General features: G+C 39.3%; 1 protein-coding gene across 1 annotated transcript in view; it reads right to left on the reverse strand.

Moving 5' to 3' along the window:
* Positions 1–16062, reverse strand: part of LOC139740041 (G-protein coupled receptor 54-like) — a 100812-nt gene extending 84750 nt beyond the window's left edge. The window contains exon 1 of the mRNA XM_071650634.1: positions 15657–16062. Coding sequence (XP_071506735.1) covers positions 15657–16025 — 369 coding nt within the window. The 5' untranslated portion in view covers positions 16026–16062. The remainder of the gene's footprint in view (positions 1–15656) is intronic.
* Positions 16063–16270: the final 208 nt, after the last annotated feature.

Raw genomic sequence — 16270 nt, forward strand, 5'->3', positions numbered from 1 at the left:
TATTACAAGGCGATGCCTCCAACAGCTGATGGAAAATCACATTCACCCAAGGACGACTTGAGACCAGCCTGCAAATATACACACCAAAGGCACACACATACTTGCGCATACACATCCATCAAAACGTGGCGCTCTTTCTCTTTCTCTTTTTTGTATCTTCTTTCTCCTCCCTTCTCCCCTATTCCACATGTATTTTCTTGCTGTTATATATACCGATATTGATGGGTTGTTGTTGTTTTTTTTTTTAACCATAAAGCAACATCAGTTCAGGTTTATCTATATACACTGCATCTTTTCTTTGAGTTAATTATTGATTGTCATGTATGTATCAGTATAATATTTTCCCATCCTGCTGTTCATTGACTTTACGAGAACATTGTATCATAACAGGTCAAGTAATTTATTGCATTAAGTGCGAAAATACATTCCTTTCCTAAATAAGGTAGCAAAGACTAAGTCACACAACACACGCACACAGAATACACACACATTCACACCTTTTGAGATTTATCATAGGGAAGATTTTCTCTTCTCTGTTCATGAGCCCTGTATGATATTTTCCAGACTCTCTTTTAACAGGTCTTGTTTCTAACGTATTGAAATGTACGCTTTCCCCCATATTAAAGGAAACCAAAGCTCAAACTGTGGATTGAGTGAAAGCAGCAATACTAGCAGAACACATCAGTGAAAGTGTGTGGAAAATCGAAAAATCGATTTAAAAGTTATGAATTTTGCGGTAGATAAAGAGACGACCCGACTTCATAATATTATGGACAACAATATAACGAAAATATCAAAAAAAACTGTACATGACTGTTTCCATGTTTCTTGCATAGATAAAGAGCACTTGACTTACCTCCTTCAAAGAGCAGAGGGAATGATATTACCCTTGAAATATACCAGTAAAAATTTGATGGAATTTGTACTTTTCATGAAAAATGAAATTTTGTGGAATGCTCCTTAAATTTTCTTTATATTGTTGTCCAAAACGACAATCCACCTTTGTATTTGGGCTTTGGTTTCCTTTAAGGACTTAATGAATAAACCTTTTCCTTCGCCTTGGCCCACTCAGTGCACACAAATACGTATCATCGACGTAGTATGCATATAAGCTGTTGTTTTATTGTGCAAGCTCTGCATGGCTAATACCTTCTGACACATTATGCAAGCAGTCCACTTTCTTAACACATCAAGTACCAAAAACCAAATGTGTGTGTGTGTGTGTGTGTGTGTGTGTTTGTGTGTGTGTGTGTGTATGTGTGTGTGTGTATGTGTGTGTGTGTGTGTGTGTGTTTGTAGTTTGATGCTGTGTATTCTAATTGATCTTTTTAAAATATCAATTGATATTGCTTCACAGAGTATGGGGAAAGTCCCTTTTCATTTTCACCCTGTGTTGCTCACTTGCAGAGTCGCTTAAATTAGCTTATCTATAAAGGAATCGTACTTAGCAACAACCTTTCGCAGTTTCCATTTGCTTGTTTCCCTCTAGAATGGGAAAACGTGATTTGATGTATTTAATGAGTTAGCCAGTTCCGTCGAATCTCTTTCTACTTAGTCCGATACAGTTATCATTATATGCAGTAAAATTCAGCGGTGCCAATCTAATGACATGATGACAATTTCTGCTGCAACATTCCTCACGACGTGATGATTAAATGAACTATTATATTCTTTATTACAGATTCAAATCGAAAAACAACAGAGGATACGCTATTCTTCCATAGCAGCCGTTTGCACTAATGCAGCCAGTTTTTGTTTAAAGATCTTCAGCCGTATAAAGTGGGTAGATTTCAGAGTGCCGGATGCTTATAAACTTACTTGTTGGGCCGGAGGAAAAATCCAATATCGCGGCGTATTTTAGCTTGACCTAGCTCTGGGGAGATTCGGCATTGAAAGGAACCGCCACATTTCCCGCGCGTTTTGGCATCAATTAGATACCATACGTTAAGTTTTCAGTGTGTGTGTGTGTGTGTGTGTGTGTGTGTGTGTGTGTGTGTGTGTGTGCGTGTGTGTGTGTGTGTGTGTTTGTCTCGTTGTCTCTGTCTGTCTGTCTGTAAATTCCCCGAAGCTAACAAATCAGACTATGGGAATATCTCTCTTAATCTATGAAAGGAATTTCATGACCAATATTTGATCCTTAGAAAGGGAGAAAAAAAAAATCGGAAACCAAAGAAAGACGAGGTGCAGAAAAATCACATCCGATGACTGGAGTTCATAGAGTGTAGATAACAATTGCAGGTCCTCTGAATGTTTAATCCGTGTTCTACTCCACCCCCCCCCCCCCTCCACTTCTCTGTCAGATCTTCGAGGCATCATTGTATCAGAAAATATAACCCCTTCCTCCTATTATTACCTGGATATTTTCACAAAAACAAAACAAAACAAAACGAAAAACCCTCAAAACTAAGAGAAAACCCTATCATCCCCTCCAAAGAAAAAGAAGTATAAAGAATGTGGATGAAAATTTATTTTAATCCTGGTAATCACAATCTGACACGGCACTATACAACTGCAGACTCGTCTACACGACATGCAGTTCCCTTTAGCTATAAGCGTTAGCAAAACAGTCTATAGCATTAACACGAAATATCACCTTCCTGACAACATTGATCTACATGACAGGACTCCGTGTTTGATATTCCAATGGGAGTTTGTTTCTGCCCTGGCGGAGAGCTCCAGAAAATTCTGAGGTTCAAATCAGAGCCAGATTATATCATTCAACCTTTCTTAACTTACGACAAAATTAATGACCTTTGCCGAAAGTCTTTAAAGCGAAAACCCTAGAAGTAGATAATTAAATTCAGCTGTAAGTTTCATTCTATTTTTTTTTAAAGAGGCACGAGGAGTCACTCATGATATTTCTTATGTTTATGAACGTTTTATCGAGGGTTGTACGACTGAACGCTGATCCTCTTGGAAATGAGCTTCCTTGTAAAAACTTAAGGTGACATATAGATTGAAAATGAGGGTTCCAACTACTGACAAGTTTCCCATCAAATTTTTGTCTGAACTTGTCACTCTGCAACCTAATCCGCATAAATCTATTTGTAAAATTGCCAAATTGCACAAACATAGCAGTAAACTAAAATGAAATATCACTACAAAATAATAAGCTGAACAGACAACGCACTTTCTAATACCGTCACCGAACAGGCTCCCGTATTCATATAAGTACACGAAAAAGGAAATCCTCTCGCTTCGAAAGTAATCAATCAAATAAGATTTTTTTTTTTTCTATTTTGTAAATTGCCCACTTTACATTCATTGATCGGGATGTGCATATTCGGTTGTTTTGCACATGAAACTGAAAGTAGGAATACTGTCAGTTTCTAGACAATAACTGAGCTTTATCAAGTCACAATAATTATGATCGCAATCATCAACAATCAGTTTGCATCTGCAAGCCAGCAGGCGGTTCACAACAGTCCATGCGAAATGAGCAGACAGTGCAATTACGGCTCGAACAGCAGACCGGACTAATAAAGTCAACTGTGTGGAAGCAAGCAGGCACGATTTGACATTTCACGACGGCGCCAGGGCGAGACCGATTCAGTCAAAATAGAAGAATCTACACCGGTTTAACGGCATTTTTCAGTTTGAAGTCCGCGTAATGCGTGAATTTTATTCCACACACGATGCTCACCTCTTTCATGCAAACTGGGTGTAGAAGGCAAACGGATTAATATCATCGCGTCCACTGCCTTGATTCTCCAAGCATTTTTTTTTTTTTTTTTTTTTAGCGAGCATCAGAATTATCAAATCATTTTGTATTCTGTTGTATCGTACTTATAATATCTCCCCTTTTGCAGAAGAAGGAATTATCGATGTTTCTTGTCTGCGATGTAAACAACAGTCCTGAAAAGTTGTCAATCTTGCCAAACCAAAACACAGTTTAGGCCTACATATTACAATTGCATGTGTTATGTATAGCAGGCCCGTCACCCTGGTAACGAGGAGATTTCTGTATTGGAGGAGGGGGGATCAGAAACAGTGGACCTTTCTGAAGCAAGATAGTGTCTGGGAGAGGCACAGCTGTGGGGGAGATTTGTTTCTTCCTCTTCATTGTTTTTGTTGTTGTTGTTTTTATGGGGGTGGCGGCTTTGGGGCAAATGCGAAGACAAGGGAGCGTAGCAAACCAACCGAGCGGGGGAGGGTGTGGGAGGGGGTGTCCCCTCTCCCGCACGAGGGAACTCTCGTATTATCTATAATTTGAATTGAACGATCTGCATGGCGATTGCTTGGAGTAGGAAATTATTGGGCAATTTTCTAACAACGATAATAACAAAACTAAGACTATACGTCAATTATTGATTAAGGTTGCAAGATAATAACCACCAAACAAAATAATTTGTTAACTGCTGAGTGATTTTCTTAATTACTGATCAAATAATTTGAAAACCTAATACCTAGATGCAGCTGTCGAGCAGGTATGAAACAACAGTCATTTTCCTCCATTGCCTGCAAATTAAACATAATAGAAAATAATGAGTGTTTGAATTTGCAAGAGTGGAAGGTTTAAGCATCTGAGTTATAAAAGCGGGAAGAAGGTGTATCTTGTTTTTCATTTCAAGCTACATCCCTCGCTTTCCCTTGAGTGGATGAGTTTGTGCGTGTTTTTCTGTAAGTGTTGTCTGACTATTCGTTTGTGGGAGCCATCTCACTTGCGTTCATATCATTCATGTGCATAACTGTGACAAATTTGACTCACAAAATGTCATCTCTGATTTTCTTGGTTGAAAGGGTTTGTATGTTTTCCTTTGTTTTCATTCTCTAAGGGCGTATAATATAAAAAGAAGTAAAATTTCCTGATCATTAATCATCCAAACCGTTCTGAATTGACACTGATTGATTATGGTTAAGAAGCAAGCGAGAAAAGCAACAAGCGTGCCTAAATATAGACTTAGGAGGGTAATCGAATACGCACGCATACGTATATACGCAAACGAGCAGACAGGCAGACGCACGAGGGGGAACAGGTGTGGAGGTATAGGCCTTCATGTATTTTCATTACAACGTGTTAAGCAACTTTAAGCTTGTTAAGCAACTTTAAGCTTGTTTTACTGTTTGAGGATTTGATTTGAAACCCCAGCATTAGTGCTTTAAAATAGTTCTAAAATGTGAGTTAAGGATAGAAACAACCACTGTAAAAATTTGATTTCGTATTATCGATGTTAAAGTTTATTAAATACACAAAATGTGAACAATAGTTAGAATAAGAATGCTTCCAAACTAAACCGTCTACAGTTATAATTTACTATTAACGAAAAATATTGATATCTCCTTATATTCTAGGCTTTATTGTAAAAACTTAATATGGTAGGATGTTTTGTGATACAACAGACCTACACATAATATGTGTATTGCTGTTGTTTTTTTTTGCACATCAACAAGTGTTGAAAATTTTAAGATATCACATTTGATACATATTTTGCATCAAATGTGATATCTTATCTTATTTTGTTTTAAATCACTGCTCCCAAAGGTAAACAGGAAATTAAAAAAAAAACGCATACAAAGAATCAAACACATGAACATACTAAAAAAATGTCTTTGTCACACATACACACACACGCACGCACACACACACACACACACACACACACACACACACACACACACATACGAACCCACTCTGCTGCTTTTGTAGCTTTATAGTCATTTCTAACACCCAACTAAAATCAATCACTCCAGAAAGTTTAAACGCTGGCATTTATCTCTTTCTAATCAGCAGTGGGATGAAACGGTTTTGGCTCCAATAAAAGATGACAGCGTCAATCGCAGCTCAAATTGCATTTCCCGGCCATCATTACGAACAATATATTGGAGGGATGCCACTGTCAGGTCTGTAACGGCAGGCTGGCGATATTTCGAAGGCTTCCCGGTAATCGCCAGGAGAAGATGGCACAGAATGAGGAGGACGGGAAGAAGAACAAAATATGCACCTCAATATCACCGAAGCGATGATTTGCGGAGCGTAGCTCGTTGATGTGCAAAGCAGAAGCATCCTATTATGCATATCAGCCTTTCGCACACACCTGTGTTATGTGTTTAAAGCTAATGGCTCAGTTAGTACCGTAAGGATTTGTCGCTCGAAGGATTACCGTACATTGTAGGAGTAGGCTAGTCACCCATGACCATCAAAGCATTGATTAACTTCCAGATCACAAAAGCACACGGAACATAGCATACTTTACAAATCTATAGAGATATACGCTGACATGCTGGACAAAAAAAATGAATATAATCACACACATACAGTTTCTGTTGTCTGAGCATGAACTACGTTAGAATACAGTTCCACTGATTGCTAGAGTGAAGTTGTTCCCTCTCTCTTTTTTCTTTTCCTCTCTCTTGCCCGCCTGACTTCAAAGGTTCCCTGAAATACAAATGCGTGCTGATTTGCGTTGATTTATGATACCCTCAACATTACTTTTGCGGAGAAACGAATATCTAGAAACATTCTGTATGTGTATTCTTAACTAATTTTTCTTCTGATTACTTGGATACGCCCACAAAAAATCCTTCCAAACCAATATTCCTGTTGTGACCTCATCTGTCAATCATTGCTAAAGTATAGATATGTTTAACAAAAGACATTATAATGCACCTTCCACTCGACTCAGCGTAACTTGCATGTTCTCTCGCCATGTATTTTGTTAGTCGCATCAATATCACAGAAAACATGGAAGTTATGCTGAGTCGAGGGGAAGGCGCATTGTAATGTCTTTTGTTAAACATACCAGTACTTTAGTAATGATTGACAGATGAGGTCACAACAGGAATATTGGTTTGGAAGGATTTGTTGTGTGTGTGTGTGTGTGTGTGTGTGTGTGTGTGTGTGTGTGTGTGTGTGTGTGTGTGGGCGTATCCAGGTAATCTGAAGAAAAATAGAAGAAGAGTTAGTTAAAAATATATGGAATGTTTCTAGATATTCGTTTCACCGCAAAAGTGATGTTCAAGGTATCATTAATCAACACAAATCAATATGCATTTGTATTTCAGGGAACCTTTAATATTCGAGTGTTTTGTAGCATGCTGAGCCAAGGCACAGTAGTGCGTCATTAAGTGTGCCATCTCAATATTTTTTGTGACATGCTTGCATCGGCGTGAGGCCAAGTCACGTTATGAACTTAGCAATTACAAGGCACTTAAACGATGCTGATCTACTCACCGTCTCAAGTCACGAGCTTGCACGCTATTATTCACTATGGGTAAACAGTTAAAATAGTGAATAGACAAGCAGAATGCTGACATACTGCGTCTGAGTTACATCATAAACTTTGCGCATACTACCCTCTAGCAGACGTCATATGTATGAAGAAAAACAAAACAAAACAAAACATTGAAAGGGGAGGATGGAAGGGAATAGCAGGAGAATGTGGGGATTATTTGGTTGGGCACCTTTCGTTGAAACTCTACGATAAAATAGGTAGGGTATGATGTAGGCACTCAAGCATGCTTGAGTTTAATACAGTGTGAGACATTTTCTGCATCAGACTACTGGCTGCTTTAGTAATTTACCAACACAGCTAACAATGCAAAGCGAAATACACTCTATTGATATTGTAATATCTACGTATGAATCTTATTCTGTCGTGTGTATTGGATCTTAAAAAGAGACGTTATACGAAAAAAAAAAGATTATCTATTGTGTGACTGTCGAAAGTAGCTACAAAAAAAGAGGACAAAAAAAAAGAGACATGTATTGACACACAATTCCATAATCAACGTGGATCGTGGATCATGATCAATAGGCGATTATACATTTGACGTTGATCCCATAGATGAGGACGCATCGTAATTTCTTCTTCAAGTGGAACACATTGGGCGCGACGAAATCGGATTATTTCTAGAAAATATTCTCATAATGTGCAATGACAAGTATTCAAAACTCTTATCCATACGTTCGCAAGCCTGCTTCTGATATAAAGCCTTACACTTCTTTACATAACAACACGGGCATTTCAGCATCGACGGACCGACACGCGCATCTACTCGTCGCTTAGACTGTTTGGTCGCGAGGTGATTTGTATATTACTTTGCACGAATAAAGGGATGAAAAGGTGTTAACCGGACAGTCAAGCTATGCATATAAAGAAGACATAAGTCATTGTAAGTAACCAGACAAGATCACTGGTGCTGTGAACATCTATGGAGTCAATTAAATGCAATTCAATTTGACACATTTATTCCCATGAGAAATACAAACAAACAAATACAAAGACGGTGTAGAAAGAAATTTTAAATCTTAAGTGAGAGAACGGGACACTGAAATGAGATCAGAAGTAATCAAATCCCGTTCTTGTATTTACATGTATACGCCATTTAATTCAATAAATGACTTCTTTCTTTGAAAGGACTGTTTGGCTACAATCTACTCTTTTGCTCTTTATCATAACGACTAAAATCAATGACTCCCATCCAGATCATAATGTATAATTAAGGATATGCATGCAGGGCTCGACATTTTATTAAGCTGCCACCGGGTGGCCAGGGACCACTAAATATATCGGGCCACCAAACTTCAGAAAAGGTTATCTTTTGGGAAACGATCGGGCAGCTAATATTCAAAATGATTGTTTAAATCACCTTTTGTTTCGAACCTCTACGTTTCTTATCAGGCCATCAAATGTACAGATTCGAATGTATTCGTGGCCCAAGCTGGACACCACGGAAAAAGTTACTGTTGAGTCCTACCATATTGACACGCATATTCGTATTGAATGTTATAATATCTCAAAACGCTGTTTCATGCTAACGTAAACATCTCGAAAATCATATGAAAAAAGAAACAACAACAAACAACCGAATAATGTACCTATTCTCAAAAAAAAGGATAAAGATAGAGAGAGAAAGCGATTCTGTTTCTGATCATTCGTCGTCTGATATTTGCTTGCATATACGCTGGCAAATATTAACGTAAGCAATGCAATGCACTTCACGTTTTCTATTTTTTTTTTCTTGTTGTTTTTCTCGGCAAGTAGCCCGAGGAAAAGTCAACCGGGGAAAAAAAACCTAAGAAAATCACTCTTAGCCTCTACTGTCATTCTGAACCGAGCACAACATTTTACAGCGCCAGCCACCCCCCCCCCCCTCGTTCTTTCGCCAACTCGTTTTTGTAAACACCACTACTTTATTCTGTTGATTCGTAAGCTGATAGTCAGGATTCTTCCAAATCAACGCCGATACATGTCGCTTCTTTTCCATGTGTGTAAGAAACAAACACAAAATATCCTGACACTTTATGCTTATCAGGGGCCCCGGAACAAAAAAATAAAATCAACAACAAACATATCGGAAAACTAATTACAAAATTAAAACAAACCCAGTCTGACTCTGCCAGGTTCGGAGATTCTTCCCGGCGAAGCAAGGGGTAGGCTTACTATTTCCCGTTGACCCCCCCCCCCCCACCCCTGCAGCTCCCCCCACCCCCACCCCGACACAAACACACACAAAAGAAAAACAAATATACCACTGTTCCTGCTTATGGCACGTCGATTATGTTGTCCTGTCAACATGATCCTTCAATAATAATCATAATTCACCTCTGTTCCTTACTGATTGGAATCGCTGATCTTTGGTCTTAATTCAATATTCTGTATGATTTGGGCCAATATGCGACGACTGTGGACAATGCGGAGCGTGTAAAACTTCAATTTTTAATGATTCAGGAGAGGAAGAGGGGGATGAGGAAGGGTGGTCTACTGCTACTGCATATCCACCACTTTAGCTATCTAATAATATAATAATGATATTATGTAGTTTTGTTTTTGTTACTTGTCTTTAGATGTGGTGTGTGTGTGTGTGCGTGTGTGTGTGTGTGTGTGTGTTTGTGTGTGTGTGTGCGTGCCTGTGGACTTATAATTAGTGCTGATCTTATGTAAAAAAAAAACTGAACTGTACACAAACACAAAAAATACGAAAACAAGAACCTCCAATGGATAACAGAAGTAGGTTATGGACATTTGTGTGTAAAATTCTTTAAGGCTGTACATCGTTTCATGTCAGTCAAATTTGATTACGTCATATTAGGTCGATCTAGTAAGATGGAAATGAAATGAATGGTGAACGCGCTTGAAATGGAAAGAGTGAAATTGCCTGTATCTGATGAGGGAGGTTGGATGTATTTCTTATTCTTATATGGCTTATGTCGCAGAAGTTTCTTGATTACTTCGGATAATACAAGAAAAGCTGGCTGTTTGTTTCACGTCTGCAACAAAGCTGCCATTTCCAGCGTAGGAACGCGCCGAAGGGAGCAGCCATGATTATAAATTGATAAAACGGTCTGACGGTTCACCGTGATTAACTTCCGTAGCGATTCGTTAAGGAGAGAGGATTCCTACGTTGATTATCGTCAGCGTGTTGTTTTTACGTACAGAATGCTGGGTGATTCCTCGGGAGGTCTGCTATCAATTTCACCTGTGGAACTACTCCACATGAGCGATGTACGGGGAGCGACCATGATACGGATGCTATTCGTCAATGCTAGCAGTCTAAATCGTATGGGGACTACTTCACTGCACACTAGAATTGATAGTATTATGGGAATGTTTTTCCCCTTCTTTAATATTGCTACTTTGTTTTCTAGCGAACAAACAAACAAACGCGCGCACACACACACACACACACACACACATGCCCACACAGAGCTTTAAAATTTCTCTCACGGCGTTGGTAACATTGAACTTTGTTTGATATGAGAACATTCATAATATTTGAACATTTTAAACGTTAATGCGGGATGGAGGTTGACTCCCACCCCTCCCCTCAAGAAATCATCGTGCTCGTAATGGAATGATATTTTGCTAAGGTGAGGATTCAGCTCTTCATTTATTATCTTTTTTAAGAGATACTTAGAAGACAAAACTCTATGAAATTCTACAGAGCATATATTTCTAAGAGAAATTCCAGCTTATTTGATGGAAACCGGTTTCAAAATGGCTGACATATCCAAAAACAAAGTAAAACATAGCGATCCTAATAAGAGGTGGGTCCCAAGCTTTATCAGAATCGCTTTGTTTGGATATCTTAGCCATTTCAAAGCCAATTTTTGTCAAATAAACTTTAAATTCCTCTTAGAATTGTATACAATAATCGTTTTTCATAAGATTATTACTATCATTGTCTCACTAAAAAAAAATCAAAACCTGAATCCCTATCTGAACCAGACTTATACCATCCCTTCAGCTTAACAGTCAGAACACAAATGTAAGGAGTTGCTTTTGTGTCTACCACGGTGCGCCCATAGTATGTGTGTGTGTGTGCGTGTGTGTGTGTGTGTCTGTCTGTCTGTCTGTCTGTCAGTCTGTTCGTCTGTCCCTGTGTGAGTGTTTTACAATGTGTCCTTCACGAGGTATTGCTGTATATCGTTGCCATGTAACATCTTAGTCCGTTTTTTTTCTTTGCTTGTATTTGTTGAAACGTCAAGCAAGAATTTCGAGTTGTTTTCCATAAAAAGTTAAGACTATTAAACTTATTGTACGTAAATGTCTGTAAATGACAGTGAGAGTAGAGATGTGATAATGATTGCATGAAATCAAACAAATCCGATTACAGAACGCCAGCAAGGCAGAAACCCCATGGGATACCACGGTATTGCGAAACAGCAATCTTTTACTTGATGTTGTTGTTTTTGTTGTTGTTTTTTTTTTTCAGTTTAACACACTCAAAATTGTAGTGCAAGAAAATAGCTTACAAAGAAAAGTACTGATATATGACGATAAAAGCATCTATGTAAGAGCACTTTGGTATTAAAGCTAGATGAGGCAATGTACTTTCATACACAGGGACCAAGTCCTACCGCTATTTGCTGGTGACGAGGCGTTTTACCCACGATGTCCCTCTCTCCCGGAGTCATGGAAGCGTATCAGACACCACTCGGGTGATGATGGCAGGGCCCTCTGGAAGAGATATTCTAACACTGAAGAGGCTACCCTGGGCAAAGATTTCATTTGAATGATTAAAACCGCATCATTATCATTACTTTGGCATTGAAGATGATTTGCCTTCTGGGAGCTATTCATTTCCCAAACCGATTTTTGTTTTTGTTTTGTTTTACGAAAAGGAATGACGGGAATCATGGGGGTCTTTTTATTTCCTCAAGTATTCTAGGCTTCTCATGAGTTGTGTATGAGATAAGTGTAATATTTAAGATACAGTACCCGTTAGCAGGTAAATGCAATATAATGCCAAGGGAATTATATAGGGACGTGGTTATAGCCTCCCTATATCTGGTGTGTGTCGTCATTTTCCTACAGCTTACGTACTTGTTGACCTCCTTCTCTCTTTCCCTTATAGACGAGAGGCTCTCGTCCTAGAACGTCAAGCTGCGTTTGGACGTCTCTTGTCGGACACGTGCATATGGCCCTGTCTGTGCGAAAAAAAAATCTCACCCCTGCGGTCGATCTGATCGTGACGTGTTAATGTATATGGATATGAGAGCTGCTATGTCAGTAACTGGCCTGGTTCCAGCTTGGAGAGGTGACAGAGAGGTCCAATAAAATTGATGCTCAGGGTATATGTCTCGCTAAATCACCCAGTTGCGAGCTAACATTTCACAGAGATAAGTCGATAATCGGAGGAGGAAAGATTACTACTATTTAAGAGATTAGATAATGTCCTCTCCCAGCACTACAGCGTGTCTCATTCTAACACAGCAAGATAAAGTCAAAGAAAGAGATGCTGCATGCATAATGAGGTGTGGATTTCTGCTGCCAACTATTAACATCAAACACTTTTTTGATAACTTTTACATGTGGTTACTGTACTGATCTCCGCATTACAATTTGTACGTGTTAGATTAGCGGTGTCATTCGTGAATGATGCATACTAGTAGTTGATTTCTCTGCAAGGAATGGAACAAATAAGTAAAACAAACGTTTTGTTTTGACTGCAAGTCTATTTGAAAAGAAACTAATTGTTCAGGTGGTATAAGTATCTACCCTCTACAGTTACCGAAGAAATGTATCCATAATTAAAAGAGGATCTATTCTTAAGTCTCTAAACATACAAGTTTTGCTGGGAAAGTCATTTTCATTTTCGAAATATGTATGGAAAGTGTACGCACGTACAGATCATTGCACATATCTATTAGTCATATAAAGATATGCATTCCTGGAAGCAAGTTCTTTTTCTTTCTTTTTTATCTCTGTGTTTGAAACAGTACAATACAATACAATACAATACAATACAATATGACACACACACACAATATACACACACACGTACACACACACACTCGAGCAAACTGTACATGTAATCCAAGAATAAGATGAAAAGCTGACTGCTCGCAAGCCTGCACAAATACAAACAGACAGATCAATCAGCAAAAATTGATTCCGAGGTTTGATATCTCCGCCGCACCTTTAGATTCAACGAAAGTGGCTGACACCGGAGAAACGCAGAACCACACACTGTCTGATGTATAGGGGTAATAAAATATCGACTTTGATATTCCATTACAACAGAAACAATACTCTGAGAAACTAGCGGCCATGTTAATGCAAAGGGACTTGGACAAAAAAAACCCTAAAGCAGTTAAATCCGGATATGAATGCGCCTCCCGTTAGACGGCTGGTATTGTGAAACTTTTAATGGAAATTCTTTCGGCAGTGATTAACTCAGACCATTAGAATTCGCTGTGGGCAGTAGTGCAAATAACAGGAAATATGTGAGACTTCGGTCATCTAAGGTAGATGTGGAATTAGAATCGATTGGCCGAAATGTTTGCTAATCATATGAATTGATCTACGGGTATCACAAGACTTTAAGTGAAAACATAACAAGCATTTCTTCCACATCTTTCGCTTGGTGCTTGAAACAGAATGTGTTGTTAAGTATATCAGGGAGGGTTAAATAACATTATCATTAAGATAAAAATTAATGGTTCAATAAAGGCAAACTGGTTTATGCTTTATCTCATTTTTGTTTTTGGTTTTTTTTTTTCGAATCTAGCCCCCTGCTGGGCTGGTTTGTCGTCATAATCAGGAAGTAACCACATTTCTACCCTAGGGTGATTATGTTGACGGTGCTCCTTTGTTTGTGCAACATTGCGGAGATCAATGTGATGAAGTCAACAAGAGAGAAAAAGGGGGGAAAAGAAGAGAGAATGGATATGGTTGGATGGCGCAGACCTATCAGGCAGATTGAATGACAGAAGGAGGACAACGTTTAAGGTTGCTAAGGAGCATCCGCGGAGTGGTATCGATTTGAACTAAACGTCAGGTGTATATTGACACTTCGCTGTGCAAATTTACTCTTCCCCCACAAACCTGTCTGGAAATAAAGATTTCCAAGGTTTCTGTTATATGGCAGCCTAGAAGAGGTTTATATGACATTTTTATACACTTCGTTCTGTTATTCTTTCAAAATGATATACTTTTCATTGGTGACATATCACAAAACATACGCACTAGCAAGCTGTTGGATAAGTGGATTATGTAGTACAGAGCAGGAGGGGAATTTTGAGAGATTCGTTGCTGTTGTTGGTTTTTTTTTTTTTCGTCTTCTTTGCAATCGCCAGCTGTCATCGTGACATAAATCATAGGAAAAAAAATAATAAAATGTGTTCCCAGTCTCTTCACGTACGTCATTGTAGCAGGGTGATATTCGTGCATGTGTATATTTTGTGTTGTGTTTAAGGTCAAGAAGAAAACAAAAGAAAAGGTATTCCCGAACGGCAAATCTTCTGTAAAATGTGAAGAGGACAAAATATAGCTCAATAGATTTGACGGGATTTTTGCTTTATCGCGTTCGGTTCTGGTTTTTTTTTTCTCTCTCTCATTTTTAGTCCCCCAGGAAGGGTAGCTTGTACGCAAACGATACTAATACTTTACCCTCGTGGGATCCCCACTTCAAATTACATTGTCAGTCCAAACAGACGCTGTCCATGTTTCCCTAAATTACCCATCTTTGCATGGGTTTCATGCATCTTTCACAGTAGATTAGATGATACTTACTGAAAAGAGTTACCGTTGTGTCGCCTGAGGAGATGTAAATCACTGTTCATTTGCATGTTAATGAATTTGAATGTGTTTAAGTCATCTCTAATGCAGCGTGTCGATGACTAATACAGCTTGCTTCTTTGTTTTTTCATCAGACCACGTTCGCTTTGATGTTTATTTATCGCAAGCGGCGCCTTTGGGCTATGCACTCATCACGTTTAATTCGTTAAAGACAATTTCCTCCAATCGAGCTCGCCAGAGTGCAAATTTGCACAAATACAAACAGACGAATCAATCAGCAAAAATTGATTCCGAGGTTTGATGTCGCCGCTGCACCTCAGATTTATGGGAAAGTAGCTGATCGAACGGTGGAATATATTACACATCTCATCATTGGAGGTAATAACGTATCGACTAAGAAACCAGCGACTAGGATAATAGACAAGGGGGTTTGGATGAAAACAAACGCTAAAAAGGAGGCGCAAAACATAGATGAAGGTGAATGCGAGAAGACAGGTACACTATGTATTACGGTACTTCCAATGGAAATTCTTCCTAATTAACGCAGACCGTCGAATTCGTTATGTACACTTTTACGGGGGAAAAAAGAGACTTTGACCATCTAACGCAGATGCTGAAATAGGAGTAAGAAGGCTACACACTAGATATAGCACGTGGGAGGCGAGTAATGAATCGAATTTTGCAGGTACTTACGAATTGCATATAGCTGACGCCTTTACACATGGCATCACTCATGGGTAAAATCCCGGCTATATTGGCCGCAGTGGGGATGGTGCACATGGTGAGCAGGGCAATATCGGTCACGGCGAGGTTGGCGATGAAGAAATTTGTGATATTTTGCATCTCCCGGTGTCGGATGATGATATACAGCACAATGGAGTTTCCAGATATTCCAATAACGGTAATAATAGCCATAATGAGCGGTACCAAAACCTGAGAAACTTGGTGGAAGCGCTTGACGTAGCCCGATTGGTTGGGATCGGCGGCCACGTCGTCCACCGTGACGGACCAGGACGTGTCCACGGCCGCCAGAGTGGTGATGAAGGTTGTCAGATCCGCCATGGCTTAAGCAATGGAAACAGCGGAGAGCATGTGCAGCTATACCGACAGCTTTCAGCACCTGAACTGGAAAACCGAGTGAATTGGAGGAGAGTGTGTAGTAAGCACATCTGAGCGGGACATCGTGTACCTCTCTGTAATTTCCCTCCTTGGGCATGTGTGTGCGTGCTTGTGTATGTGATCGTAAGGCTGTGTGTGTGTGTGTGTGTGTGTGTGTGTGTGTGTGTGCGTGCGTGTGCGATTGTGTG

The sequence above is a fragment of the Diadema antillarum genome, unplaced genomic scaffold, assembly GCF_040938485.1.
Source record: "Diadema antillarum isolate AM-2024a unplaced genomic scaffold, OU_Dant_1.0 seq00000829_RagTag, whole genome shotgun sequence".
Taxonomy (NCBI): domain Eukaryota; kingdom Metazoa; phylum Echinodermata; class Echinoidea; order Diadematoida; family Diadematidae; genus Diadema; species Diadema antillarum.